The following is a 13,002-nucleotide window of genomic DNA, read 5'->3' on the forward strand; positions in this document are numbered from 1 at the left end:
CACACAAATGCACACAAACATACATTTATATATGAACAGACAAAACACAGACAAATTGAAAACTGGGTAACTTGCACAAGCCTTGGTTTCTTATACGTAAACAACTTCTAAGTAGTTGACCTGGAGGTCAAAAGCGCATTATAACCTCCTCCCTTGATATCTAAATAAAATGAAAACTAATACTAGCAAGCTGTATAAAAGAACATACTATTACAGGACATAAAACATTCAACTTTCACAGTTTAGTGTTTGCCGTCTTGAAACACCTCACAGTTAATTTGATTTATTAACTCACTAGTTAATAATCAAATTGACTGAGATGTTCTGGAGCTGGGAACCGTAACTGTGCAGTTCTACGACCCTCCAGAATTCAAGAGAACTGACTTGGCAAAACATCAAATGTACAGTTTCCCCCTTATTTCAAATGTAGTTGACCAGCCAAGGTATGTTTGGTGCCTGCAGTTTGCAGCTTTTAGTTTTGCACTGAAGCTACGAGGCAAATGTAGCTAACAAAATGGAAGATTATTAGCATGCTAACTAGCATGATGCTAACTGTATGCCTAGCATCAAACTGTGTTGAAATGTAAAGCATTTTAAATACACTTGTTTATGTGGTTTCTGACACTGCACAACATTGTTTCTACCCTAGGGTTTCAGTCATATGATTTTTCTGTTATGGCCGCCATATTTGGGACCAAATTTCTGGCTTCGCTGCTCCGCACGACCGTAACTAGAGGTGAAAGATGGCTAAAATTACTCACCTTACTTTAGAAGAGAAAAAAAGTTACCTCGATAAAGTTGATAAAATAGGCTGCGATCCTTACACAGTTTCACCTGAATTCCTAGCCCCGCTTAAACTGATGGAAAGCTACTACATTTGTGTTTTCCTGACATATTTATTTATCTCATACACAACCCTCTCCCTACTGAAGAGTGTCTTAAAGCATTAAAAAGCACAGAAGCCTACCAGCTCTTCACGTTAGGGTGGGTAAAAGATCCCATGGTGTTGCACAAAGAGGAGAAAAAACTCTGATCATAGGCGACATCAGCGAATTAACACAGATGTGAACAATGCTGGCCTTAATAGCTGAGAGATAAGCGGTTGTCCCCCTAACGGAGCTGCAAACAGCTGGGTATAACTTCTCTGTTTCTGGAGATTTAAATGACGTTTGAATGGAGAAACAAACGTTAAATGTAAGACTGAAGGTCGTTTGGTTCAGAAAACTACATCGTGTTTTGGCAAAGGAGATTTTGTAAGTTTGCTACTGCAGTTAGTGCAGAGTTCCCCAGCTCCAGTTCTGCAACCCCTGCACTGCATAATTTTGGTTTCCCTGGTTAAAATACCTTATATTATTAGCTAAATAATCCCTTCTTGAGCTGAACGAGGTGTGTACAGCAGAGAAAATTAAAGGTCCGTGTAGTCTCTCATCATTCTCAGCTTCTCCCCGATTCAGTCCTCAAAATACCGCTACTGTTTTTAGCTAAGCGTTTTGTCCATGTTTATAGATAACAGTAAATGATACAGTGTCAGAACCCACACAACCAAGTATATTCGAGATTACTTAACAACCTGCCTGGGTCTGCTAACAAGCTTTCATTACTTGTTAGGTACATTAGCCTCATAGCTCCAGTGCTAAAACTAAAGAAGCAAACTTCAGACAGCAAACATCCTTACTGATCAACTGCATGTGGGCTAAGGGGGAAAAATATTACGTTTGATTTTTGCCAAACGTCTAAAGAGAAACATAAAGTGAAATCTGACATAGAAAAACAAGAACAGAAAAAGGCCTGACAGGTGCAGTTGTGGAATGACAGGTAAATCAGGATCATATGCATGGCATCACTGTCACACCATGCACATGTTCAAAAAACAAGCGCATGCATGCTTGGAGCAGTTATACCATTACCAAACAACAGCATAAGCAAATGAATGATGACATCTAGGCTAGATTAATGATGCAAGTCTAAAAGAATATTCATTAGAATGATGTTAGTTATGTAACATCTACTCCCACAGCTGTTATAGTTAAGCATCTAGTTCTAGTGATTTAGCAATATGCTATTAAGGGCAGGTTGGCTTGAAGGATATGAAGACGTTAAAAGCCAGATCTCCTGGTTCTAGAGGAGTGGTCCGCAGGAAAATTTTACAAGGGGCAAAACCTCCATGTAAAATGATGAGTAAAGGTGCACCTATATTGTCTTTAACAGCCTATAACTTATTATCTTTCTCTGTTATGAGTAGTTACCAGCCTTTTTCTGTTTTTAAAACATAATCGCTGAAGTATTTTTATAAGCCTACATTGCTAACATCAGTTAAGGATACTAAAGCTAACTAGGGTAACTTAGCAACTGTTTCCTAGCTAATGCTAAAGCATTCCACAGTGCCCTTTATTTAATTTTGTGCAGACATGATGAGCCAAAAAGTCCTGTGCGCATATACTTGCGGACCACTTCTCTAGAGAAAGTATAACCTGCGTCCGGTTCTGCATAAAAGCTAACCTGCGCTGGTAGCTGGATGTTCTGTTCTGCAAAGCGGTTCCATCGCTGTTCTTCAGCTCCTCGTCCCAGCGCCTCCGTGTGTACGAACCACTGCGCACCAGACTAGCTGCTGAATCCCTGAGAACCAGAAGCTACAATAGCACCACGGCTTCCACGCACACCACCAGGCACACACACTTAATGTGCCAGGGGTGTGTGTGTGTATGTACAACTTCCTTCAGTGTAGGCTTTGTAAGTGTCAAGAACGTTTAAGAAGGTAAAACGTTTACTTGTTTTAAAAAAAAATTGTATTTGTAGGATGAATATTAATATAGTCTACTAAGATTCTGATTAGTACATTAATTCTTAGATTCTTGTAATACAGTACTGGGTGACAGTATGAAATGGTACAAGCTCAATTTTCACTAGATCTTTAAAAACTGAGTCCTATATTGTACATAAAAGGGCTAATTCTGCACTAACGTGAAAATGTGTTCACCATTATAGCCCTAGTACAGTGTTTTTATTGTACAAACAGCAGAACTCCCTAAACAGTCTTTGTTTTCTTCCAGCCTATATTCTACTTACTTACTGTTTGTCTGAATAAACAAATTCCTTGAAGACTATCTTAGCCTATGAAAAGCAACCGGAATTTTCAATTTAATTAAAAAAAAAAATAAATAAAAATTGGGTGATATTCTGACTATACCTGAACTCTTAGCCATATATACAACAGTTTATATTGTATTATGAATTTCCATTTCTAATCCCTGCTCCAATGTGTACAGCAGCTGTGTAAGCCAACACACCATGCTCAGCGACATTTAGGCCTGCGAAATCACACTGCAGAACACAGCAGTGAACAGTAGGGGGGCTTTTCCAGCAATGCGCACACGCAGGCACACGCATTCGCAACTGCCTCTGTTACCTGTTCTCCTTCTCGTCCATGTCCGATGTGCTCGCGAGTCTCCGGGGGATGGTGGGAGCGACGTACGCCAAACGAGTTTTTTCTTTCTCCTGTGGGATGAAGAAAGAAGCGTTTATTCAGACTGCTGGTATCATCTACAGGCCATTACGATGCTGCCATCTGTAATGAACTACAATCACTAGTCGAGGATGCTAAGGTACTATTTCTATTTACACATAACTTGTACAAATGTTGTATTCATGTCTGTACTCTTTATGCAGTAGCTACATTTTGTATACTATACTATCTCATATTGTCTTATCCTTTGTATTTATCAAATTGAACTTACTTTTTTAAATTACTGTTTGAGTACTGGCTTTGAGTTACTAATCTGAATCCAAAACTATACCCTAGTCGAGTACCCATGTTCATTTCCCGCACGACAGAACCATTAGTTCTCCAGATGTTGGCCACGTGGCCACATGATTTCTCTTGTGACGCTAATGTTAACAGTAAATGCAAACAACAGTAGCAACAATGGAGAAGTTTCGTGTTCTGATTTACCTTATACAGCATTTGGTTTTATGTGAACAGCAATTCTGGTAAGCTACTGTTTATATAAAAGATGGCTGTTTGAGTTGTGAGGACATGACACATGATGTGAGAAATGCATGTGACCAAGCACCCTGTAGCAGGTTCAGTACGCTTGGAACTCTGCGAAGAAGGGTAACCAAATTTAGCACATATGGTATGGTATGATTAAGTAGTGAAAATGATAAAACTCATGATCACAGACCATATTGCACAGCCCACTGGAAAAAGGCCTTCAGCATACTCTGCTATACACCAGGGCTCCTAATTTCACAAATTTCAGCTTCACAAACCCCAACAACTGCAGTTAACAGCAGTTAACAACTTTCTCTGTCAACCCAAGTTTAAATACTGTAATTAATCCTCAAAATTGCGCAAATTAATACAAAATGTTTATGATGAACAGCCAAACGTGAACAGCTGAGCAGCTTATTCTCCAAAGAAGGAAAAAGAAATCATACTAGATACAAATACAAAAAGTAAAGTTTTTATAACAGTGAAAAGACTTCCATTAGTTGGCTTTTCCTGATTAGTCCAAAGGATGTTGTTAATGATCAGAAATCCCAAACTTGACCTACCCTGGAACAGGTTAGGCCTGCAGCATAATTTGCCATGGCGACACATCGTTAAAATGTGATCCACAAGTTATAGGGATAGACAGAGTTAAGCTTCACGTTGGCTGGCTATGAAAGAAATTTTGCTTTGCAAAATAGGCCTCAGGGTACTAGACACCAAAGAGCAATTCAGATCCATAGATGCCACATTAAAAAAAATAATAAATAAATAAAAAAGTTTACAGTATCCTGTTTTTAATATTACAAAAGTTTTCTTTAAGGCATTCAGCAGCAAATGAACATGTAAACCACTTTGTTTCAAGTTTGTCTGTTTTTATTGTGCTTTTTATTGACTTGGCCCTGACCCTCATGTTAAAAGTTCAGGTCAGTTTGCACACCGACCCAATGGCCTTTTCTTTTTAAAATAGGTGGTTCTTGGTGATGCTGAGTGAACCCTAAAAACACTCTCACATTAACACAGCAAATATGTTTTAAGTGAGCACTTTTAATGAGGTGGTTTCTGCCATGCTGTGCAGAGCTACGCTGCACAAGTTCACATTTATTTAACTCCCACTGTGCTGACCTTGAAACGCGTTGCCAATGACTGTATTTGTCATTGTGTTGTTGTAGCATATCAAAAAAACCCTTCCGTGATGACGTGGTTCAATCTTGCCGCTGTACAGGGTGGCGCACAACAAGGGTTTGCCGCAACAGTTTAAACGTCATATCTCTTTTGTGTTTAGTGGGGGAAAAAATGCTGTCTATTCTCTCCTCCTGCCCGTTCACTACCACTGCTGTAGGCATTACTAAACGCCAGCACTGTCCTCATCTAGTCCACATACGCCCACAGGGCCCACCGGACGTGGATATATTACTCCACTAGCCTATGCAATCCCTACTATAAACAATGCTGCTGCGCTGACCTTATCCTTGTCCTTGTTGTCCAGCGAGGATGACAGGCGGGGCGATGAAGCTGACCGCATCACTCCGGCTGTATCCTTGTCTTTCTGAGCCTCTTTAGCAGCACTGATCTCCGCCAGAGCTCCATAGCTGCCCGTCTTCCTCAGGCCCAGCCTCCAGGAGGCCGGAGACTCGTCTTTACGCTCCTCCTCTTTAGGGGACACCTGGGACACCTTACCAACAGGTACACTCACCTGAAGAGAGGGAAGGAGATGAAGAAAAGATAAAGCTTACAGGTGACCCATGACCTCAGAAAAGCCACAAAATGTCAAACGTATACACTGTTGCTTTTGCAGCTACAGTGCAAGTTCACAGAGAAGCCAGACTAAAGGCCCAGTCACACCAGCTTTTTGACAGTGAAATTCAAAAAATAATCAAGGGCTTCAGATTAAAGACGTCCTGCTGAAATGAAATTCCGTGAGCAAAACTTAAAAGGTGAATTTTGGTGAGCTTCTGTGATTATTTCATTTAGCAACAGCATGTGTGTTTTGGCTTAATTAAGCCCCAGTCATACTAACATTATAATAGCAAAACTTATAATAATTTGCAAAATTATAATAATTTCAATGGGAATCTTTAGCATCAAGGGTTTAATGGTGACAACATTCATTTGCAAAGAAGTTTATGTGCAAAACTTTGAGTTCTTGCAAAACTGTATTGTGTTCAATAGCAAAACTGCTAATAAGCTTGCAAAGGTGGTCATTCATATAGAAGCACTGGCAGCTTAGCATATTGCTACCCACAGTTAAAATGGCAACTCACAGCCATTTTATTAACTTATTTATTTTCATTTACAGACTTTTGTCATCATCAATCCTACGGCCCTGTCTTGGTCACAATTACATCTCAAGAACTCAAAAACTGCAAACTGCTAGTGTGACTGTGGCTTAATGACATAATTGGGAAAATCTTTGTATCTGAATTCGCAGCATTGGGGTAAAGGTAAAACTGTCATTGTCTACTCTGTATGGTAAAAAAAATAGGGTGGGGGCAGAAAGATAAAAGCAGGAGGGCAGCTGGAGAGGAAGTGCTGGTTTATCCATTCCCGAAAAACAAAAACAAAAACAACAAAAAAAAACACACACTTGATGACCTTCAGATAAAAATATTAAGAAAGGTATAGGAAACAAAAGCCTTCACATGCTTAAACAGCCCTAACATTCCAATACTGACTTAATAATAATAATTATAATAAAAATAATACAAATTTCTACAAAACTCTCAAAACTGAATTCTGTGTCTTATGGCAAGACAAACACATTTCACCACTTTATAGCGGTTAGTCTTAGTACATTAATATATCCGTTCAACCTGTTAGATCAAAGTTAAAGCTATAGTTCTGCAATAAAATCTAATCTTTACAGCTTTCCTCCCCTTACCACAAGTGCAGTCCATCAGCCAAGACATGTCTGGTGTCAGAAGTTTGCTTCTTTAGTTTTTCTGCTAGAGTCACAAGTCTAATGAAGCTGACTAGTAGCAGAAGCTTATAAGCATGGTGCTAACTGCATGCCTAAATCATCGTAGTGTCCTCAAACTGTGTTGAGTTGTTAAGTAATCTGAAATAGACCTTCTTACGTGGTTTCTGACAAACTGTTATCTATAAATACGAAGCAAACTTTAGACACCAAACATGTCTTGGCTGATATCTGGGGGTAAGGTGATGAAACTGTGTGAATGAGTTTGTCAGACTATTGCTTTAACTGTTACACATTTAGGCTAATCCTATTACTCAAACAGCGAGCACATCCTAGCATAATAAATACAGTTTTAGTGACGGGACGCACTCCACAGCCATGACTGACAACAACAGCACCATGCACTGAGCCAATGAGAGGAGAGGTTATGGTCTTGGATTAGGCAGTTTTCTGATTGGTTAGGCACATGGTCATGGGAGGGGTTTATACTGGTAGTTGGGTAGCTGGGTACTGAAAAAAAACACAAACGCTGGAACACACTGAAGCCTCACCATCGCTTTTTTGGGCACAAGAGAAATGCCAGTTTTTCGCAAGCCTTGACGCCACAATGCAGGACAGGCAGCTTCCCCCACAGGAATAAGGGCAGTAATAATATCAGACTAAAGCCATTCAGAACAAGAGCAAGAACGGAGAGAGAGACAGTGTGAGAGAGAGAAGAGAAGAGAAGAGAAGAGAAGAGAAGAGAAGAGAAGAGAAGAGGAGAAATAAATAGAGAAAATAAAGAGAATGGGAAAGAAAGAAAGACAATGAAAAGAAAGAGAAAAGAAAGGGAAAAGAAAGGGAAAAAAGAGACAAAAGACGAGACAGAAAGATAACAAAAGAGGTAAGAAAAAGAATGAAAAGAGAGTGAAGAAAAGAGAGAAAAAAGAAGAAACAGGGAGAAGAGTGAGAGAATGACAAAATAGGAAAGAGAGAACGAAAGAAAGAACGAAAGAAAGAAAGAAAGAAAGAAAGAAAAAGAAAGAGAAGATAAAGGGAAGAAAAAAGAAAAGGGGGAATGAAAGAGAAAGAAAAGAGGAAAGGAACAGACAAAAGAAGAGAATTAAAGAGAGAAAGAAAAAAGACGTACAAAGAAAGAAAAAGAGATAGAGAGTAGAAGAGAGAGGAAGAGAGAAAGCGAGTGAATGACAGAAACAAAGTAAAGAGTACATGGACACTTTATGGAACAGGAATGATAAAGAAAGAAAAAACTAAAAAGAGGAAAAAAAAAATCGCTCAGTCACACCTTATAAATAAAGAAAACTATACATGTATAAACAATTGAAGTGAATAAGAAAAGGCAATACATATTTCCTTTTTTTGCTGGGGTCTTAGTTAATGCTACTAATAAACTCCCTGTGCTCTGTGCAGCAGGTGAACAACAACATGCCATACTTGCAAAAAGCAAATCAACCAAACAGAGATTTGTCCTTGGAATTGAATTTGTACCCACCACATGTGCAACTCAACACAAAGATGGTTTAATTCCTGATATTTTGCATCACTGTAACGCACTGTATGGTATTTTATCACACCATATAGCACTGCATCATTGTACTGCATTGCATGGTACTGTATCACTGTATGATACTGTACTGTCCTGTATCATATTGTATTGTACTGTATTATATAATACTGTACTGGTGTATCACTGTACTGTATCACAGTGTACTGTACTACATCACTGTATCATAATGTATGTCTGTATCACTGTAGCATGACTGGCATGTTACCTTGTGGGCAACATGTTAAAAAAATTGAAAAATGAATTTTGCATATCGTGACACCCGTAGTTACGAGCCCAGCTGAATCAAATGTGCTTCTGCACGTCTGGAATGAAAACCTGCAGCTACATCACCCCTTTGTGGATAAGCCTGGACACCCCCGACTTAAAACAACAGGCCATATCAAATTAAATCAATCCAAAAAACTGCAATGACTGTTGTCCCCACCCAAAACGGCAGGCTTACATAAAAAAAAAAAAATAAATAAATAAAAATAAAAAAAACATGGGGGGCTAAGAATGACTGGTCTAGACTTTTCTTAGTCTGTTGCAGTTGTCTCTCTCTCCTGTAGAGGGCAGCAAAGACAAAAAAAACAGACAGAGAGGGGGCCATTTTATCTCTTCTCCTCCACAGTGTGCATGCTGTACCAGTCGGACTCCCACACATACATATACACCTGCTTTCCTGGAAACCCACCACACGCTCCACCTATTTCTCCACTTTTCTCTGCCTCCACTGAATGTGTCCCCCTTGACCTCAAAGCTCATGCAGCGCTAACTAAACCTTAAAAATGGCTAAAATCACTATACGCGTTCACTGCAGGCACCAAAGACTACAGATGTTACAGATAAGAGTTCAAGACTTCAATTTAAATCAAGGTCAAATTTTAAAGTGCTTAAAAAAATGCCCCTTCACTTTATACTGGAGAAATGTACAGAAGGAGATTTAGACGGCACACTCAGAAACAGATGCTTACCTTTTTGACAGGTGAGGTGGGGGTTGTCACCTGGTTGGTGGGGCTGGTGGGGGATGAGACAGTGATGCTTGTGGGAGTGGGGACTGGGGTGGGTGCTGTGCTGTTAGAGGTGGAATTACTGACTGGAGCAGATGACTTGGTCTTGTCTGAAAAAAGAAAAGGAAAGAAAAAGGCTGATATAGCAAACAGTGGTCCCTCGTTCCAGTCCAGGAAATCCCATCTTCCGCACATTTCTGCGCCACAAATAAACAGAGACAACACGACGTACAAGCAGTGCAGACCACTCAAACTATGGCCTGTTTTGGTACGTTAGTCACATTTCAAATGAAAATGAAAGTGCACCAGACCCACGATCGCCTCCTGCTGCCCAGTCAGCTGCATTTGAAATAGTCCACTTTGTTTTCAAGGCAGCAGACACAAAAGAACGGCCGGCATTTTTGGGTTCAGGGTTACCCCAACATGGACGTGTGGTTTCCTCTCGTACTATGTAAGAATCCACCTGACCTAATCAGCTGCATCAGAAAAGGCCACGGTCTCGGGGCCTTGAGTGAAAAACAAGCCATGGACCAGCTGGTACTGAGGCATGAACGACTGTAATATTTTCCAAATTCTAGCAGTGTCTGATTGTCGGAAGCGTGAACAAACTGAACACACATATGAGATAAATGATTTGAGAAATTCAACAAAGCTGAAGTTGGCTTCTTACTCAAATTTCTGGTTTCACCTTAAATGGTGCAGCAGTTACATTTAGGCACCTGAACAGCTGCCAGAATGGAATTGCTGCTACTTTTAAGGTGGAATAGAAAATTCAAACAAAAATCTGGCGAACAAGAGGCCAAATTAAGCATCAAACAACATTTAGCATTCAACATTTGACATTCTGGCAAACCTGTGGAGATGTTAGTGTTACAAAACACTACTTTGCACAACAAAAAAAAAAATAGGTTCACTTTGACTGTTTAAAATTATTCTATTTAAAATGTGAAAGGGCATCCTAGAATAATAAGCCACTCTTGACCTACAAAAAAAAATATATATACACACACACACACACACACACACACACACACACACACACACACACACACACACACACACGTGTTGATAGGTACCAAAAACCACACTAGCCTGCAGTCCACTTTTACAGCAGAAACAGATTAAAAATGTAGAGTGGTGGGTCTGAGCACTGCACGGAAACCCCTTGGCGTAACTCACCTGCTTCGTTCTCAGACTCGGAATCTTCCTCCTCCTCTTCCTCACTAGAGCAGCTGGACTCATCCTTCTTTCCTTCCTCTTCTTCATCCACCTTTTCTGGCTCCAGCGTCTCTATACGTGGAGCGTTCTTCTCTGGCTCTAGTAAAAGAGTCTCTTTGCTGAAACACAGACACACACAGCTGTAAATCACTACATTCATAAATTAAAAGGCATGTTGCTTGACCTTATTGAAAGACAAAGTCATATAGAAAGTAAATCAATTACGTTCAGACATCTTCCCCCAGCAAGCAGAAAAAAGCCATTTACCTCTTGACTGGTTTCACAGATTGATTATTGTCCCCAGTGGTCGTAGTTTCTATTAACGGAGACTTCTTAACGTCCTTCTTTTCACTCATAAGCTGCAAGAATAATCAGTGCATTAGGTATGTAAAGCTGAAAGCAAAGTGACAGACTGCCTTTAGCACTTAGGGGAAGAACAATGCTGAATTCAGTTAGGAAATAATTTGAAAACCTATAAAACTAATATCCAGAACCTTTTATTAAGCTAAATTAAAGCAGATATATAAATGCGTTTTTCAAATGAGTTATAGTTTTAACCTTTTCAACTCCTTGGAACCACCGGTGGTTCCAAAACGCTTATAGATGGGTAATGTAATTTTAAACCCTTATGATAAAAGAAGCTGAACTCACAATTTTTTTGTCTACTGAAAGTTGACCCATTTTTCCACAAATCTGGGCTATAAACTATAAACAGATGGCGTCTCTTCAGTGATATACTCTGTAAACATTATTTTTATAAAATAATACAGAGAGCATCTAAGATTTTTGGCTTTCAGCAGCAAATTACATAGCAATATGTGTATAATCATAAAACACATTTTCTGTTAATTTGACAGGAGCTTTAACAATAAATAAATGAATAAATATAGTTATTTCATGCAGTTACTGAATACTGCCTTACGATTTGGTCATGTAAATTCAGATGGACAGACCAAAATATACCCTGGTTAACAAGTAGTTAAGGATATAAAAAAGTTAAGCATACATTGTTGCTGTCCAAAGAAAACCATGTATCTCCATTTCACTTATTTTTTATTATTTCTTTTTTTTTGATGGTGCATACAGTCTACTTTCACTTTAAAAGGGCAAGTATGGATCGCCAGCTATCAATTCCTGAAAGAAGCAAAACTTACCAGATTCTGTTTCTTTTGCAGCTCTTCTAAATAGCCCAAGACATCTTCATCAGCTACATCAAACGCTGTTTGACCCTAAAGACAAAAATCCTCATGAGTCATTAAATAAAAAAACTGATATGAACTCTGGGCTCACTACTTATATCCATTATCATGCACATATCTGCTGATGCCGAAACACAAACCTTTATATAATGCAGAAATTGTAACTAGACCAGGATTAGCGTTACAGAGAAAAATAATATTTATTTCTGTAAATCTACAAATGTATTAAAATAAACAATGTATATACTGTAGTGCAGTAGTCCAGCATCACATTCTGCTCTTCTGGAGTTCAAAAAATACACATTCAAATACTGGTCAAATCTAAACATCTATCTGATGTCGCAATTATTAATCCCTAATGTTACACACTGATTTTCAGACAATTACTTCAAAACAATAGAGATCTAACTGTGGCCATGAGAGACAGGCACTCCTGCACTAAAATGCAAAAAAAAAAAAAACTCATCGTTGTGTTTCGGTAGTGATCTGAAAATGTGGGACATTTTTTCAACAACTTTTTTAATATATATATATATATATATATATATATATATATATATATATTTAAAAGTTAAACTCATGATAAATCTACATCTTTTAACTTCACTTTAAAAGATCAAAAAAGTTCTTAAAAAGTACCAAGGAAATACTAAACAAATAAAAAAAAAATTAAGTATTACTTTCACAAGCTGAAATTTAAGGATTGTTTGTGACCCCTCTCAATAGAAAATACCCTATGAACAATGATTTTGTACATATTTAGCCTATTACTGTCTTAATTACCGCTTTTAATTTGTAAATTGTCTAAGTTTGAAATAATTAGTTTGAATGATCCGTATTGTGTTTTTATTGGCAAAAACAAAATTACTGCCCTGATAAACAGTTCTAAACCCGGTACTGTAGGTCAGAAATTTTATCAGATACATACCACTTTGTTGACGATGTCCATGTCGCACATGTTCTCCACCAGAATCCTACAGGCTTCTTCTTTACCCCAGTGAGCAGCAGCATGGAGCGGCGTCCAGCCATCATAATCTTTAATATTTACATCATACCCTGCCTGGATTAAAAGCCTGAAAAACAGCCAAAGCCACAAAAACAGCACCATCAGATTAAACAAATCA

The 13,002-nt window shown here is 38.7% G+C and overlaps 1 protein-coding gene across 9 annotated transcripts in view; it reads right to left on the reverse strand.

Annotated features, from left to right (window-relative positions):
- The window catches only part of ppp1r12a (protein phosphatase 1, regulatory subunit 12A), a 100,828-nt gene that overhangs the window by 31,793 nt on the left and 56,033 nt on the right, over positions 1 to 13,002 (reverse strand). For 7 of the 9 annotated variants that reach the window (XM_036577189.1, XM_036577196.1, XM_036577192.1 and 4 more), the window contains exons 5-12: positions 12,807 to 12,951; positions 11,834 to 11,908; positions 10,947 to 11,038; positions 10,641 to 10,798; positions 9,426 to 9,571; positions 5,454 to 5,684; positions 3,407 to 3,495; positions 2,500 to 2,616 (exon numbers count right to left, since the gene is read on the reverse strand). In XM_036577189.1, coding sequence (XP_036433082.1) covers positions 2,500 to 2,616; positions 3,407 to 3,495; positions 5,454 to 5,684; positions 9,426 to 9,571; positions 10,641 to 10,798; positions 10,947 to 11,038; positions 11,834 to 11,908; positions 12,807 to 12,951 — 1,053 coding nt within the window. Of the gene's footprint in view, positions 1 to 2,499; positions 2,617 to 3,406; positions 3,496 to 5,453; positions 5,685 to 7,456; positions 7,565 to 9,425; positions 9,572 to 10,640; positions 10,799 to 10,946; positions 11,039 to 11,833; positions 11,909 to 12,806; positions 12,952 to 13,002 lie in introns of all 9 variants that reach the window. The other 2 variants (XM_036577198.1, XM_036577197.1) reach the window with 2 other exon arrangements.

The sequence above is a fragment of the Colossoma macropomum genome, unplaced genomic scaffold, assembly GCF_904425465.1.
Source record: "Colossoma macropomum unplaced genomic scaffold, Colossoma_macropomum, whole genome shotgun sequence".
NCBI lineage: Eukaryota > Metazoa > Chordata > Actinopteri > Characiformes > Serrasalmidae > Colossoma > Colossoma macropomum.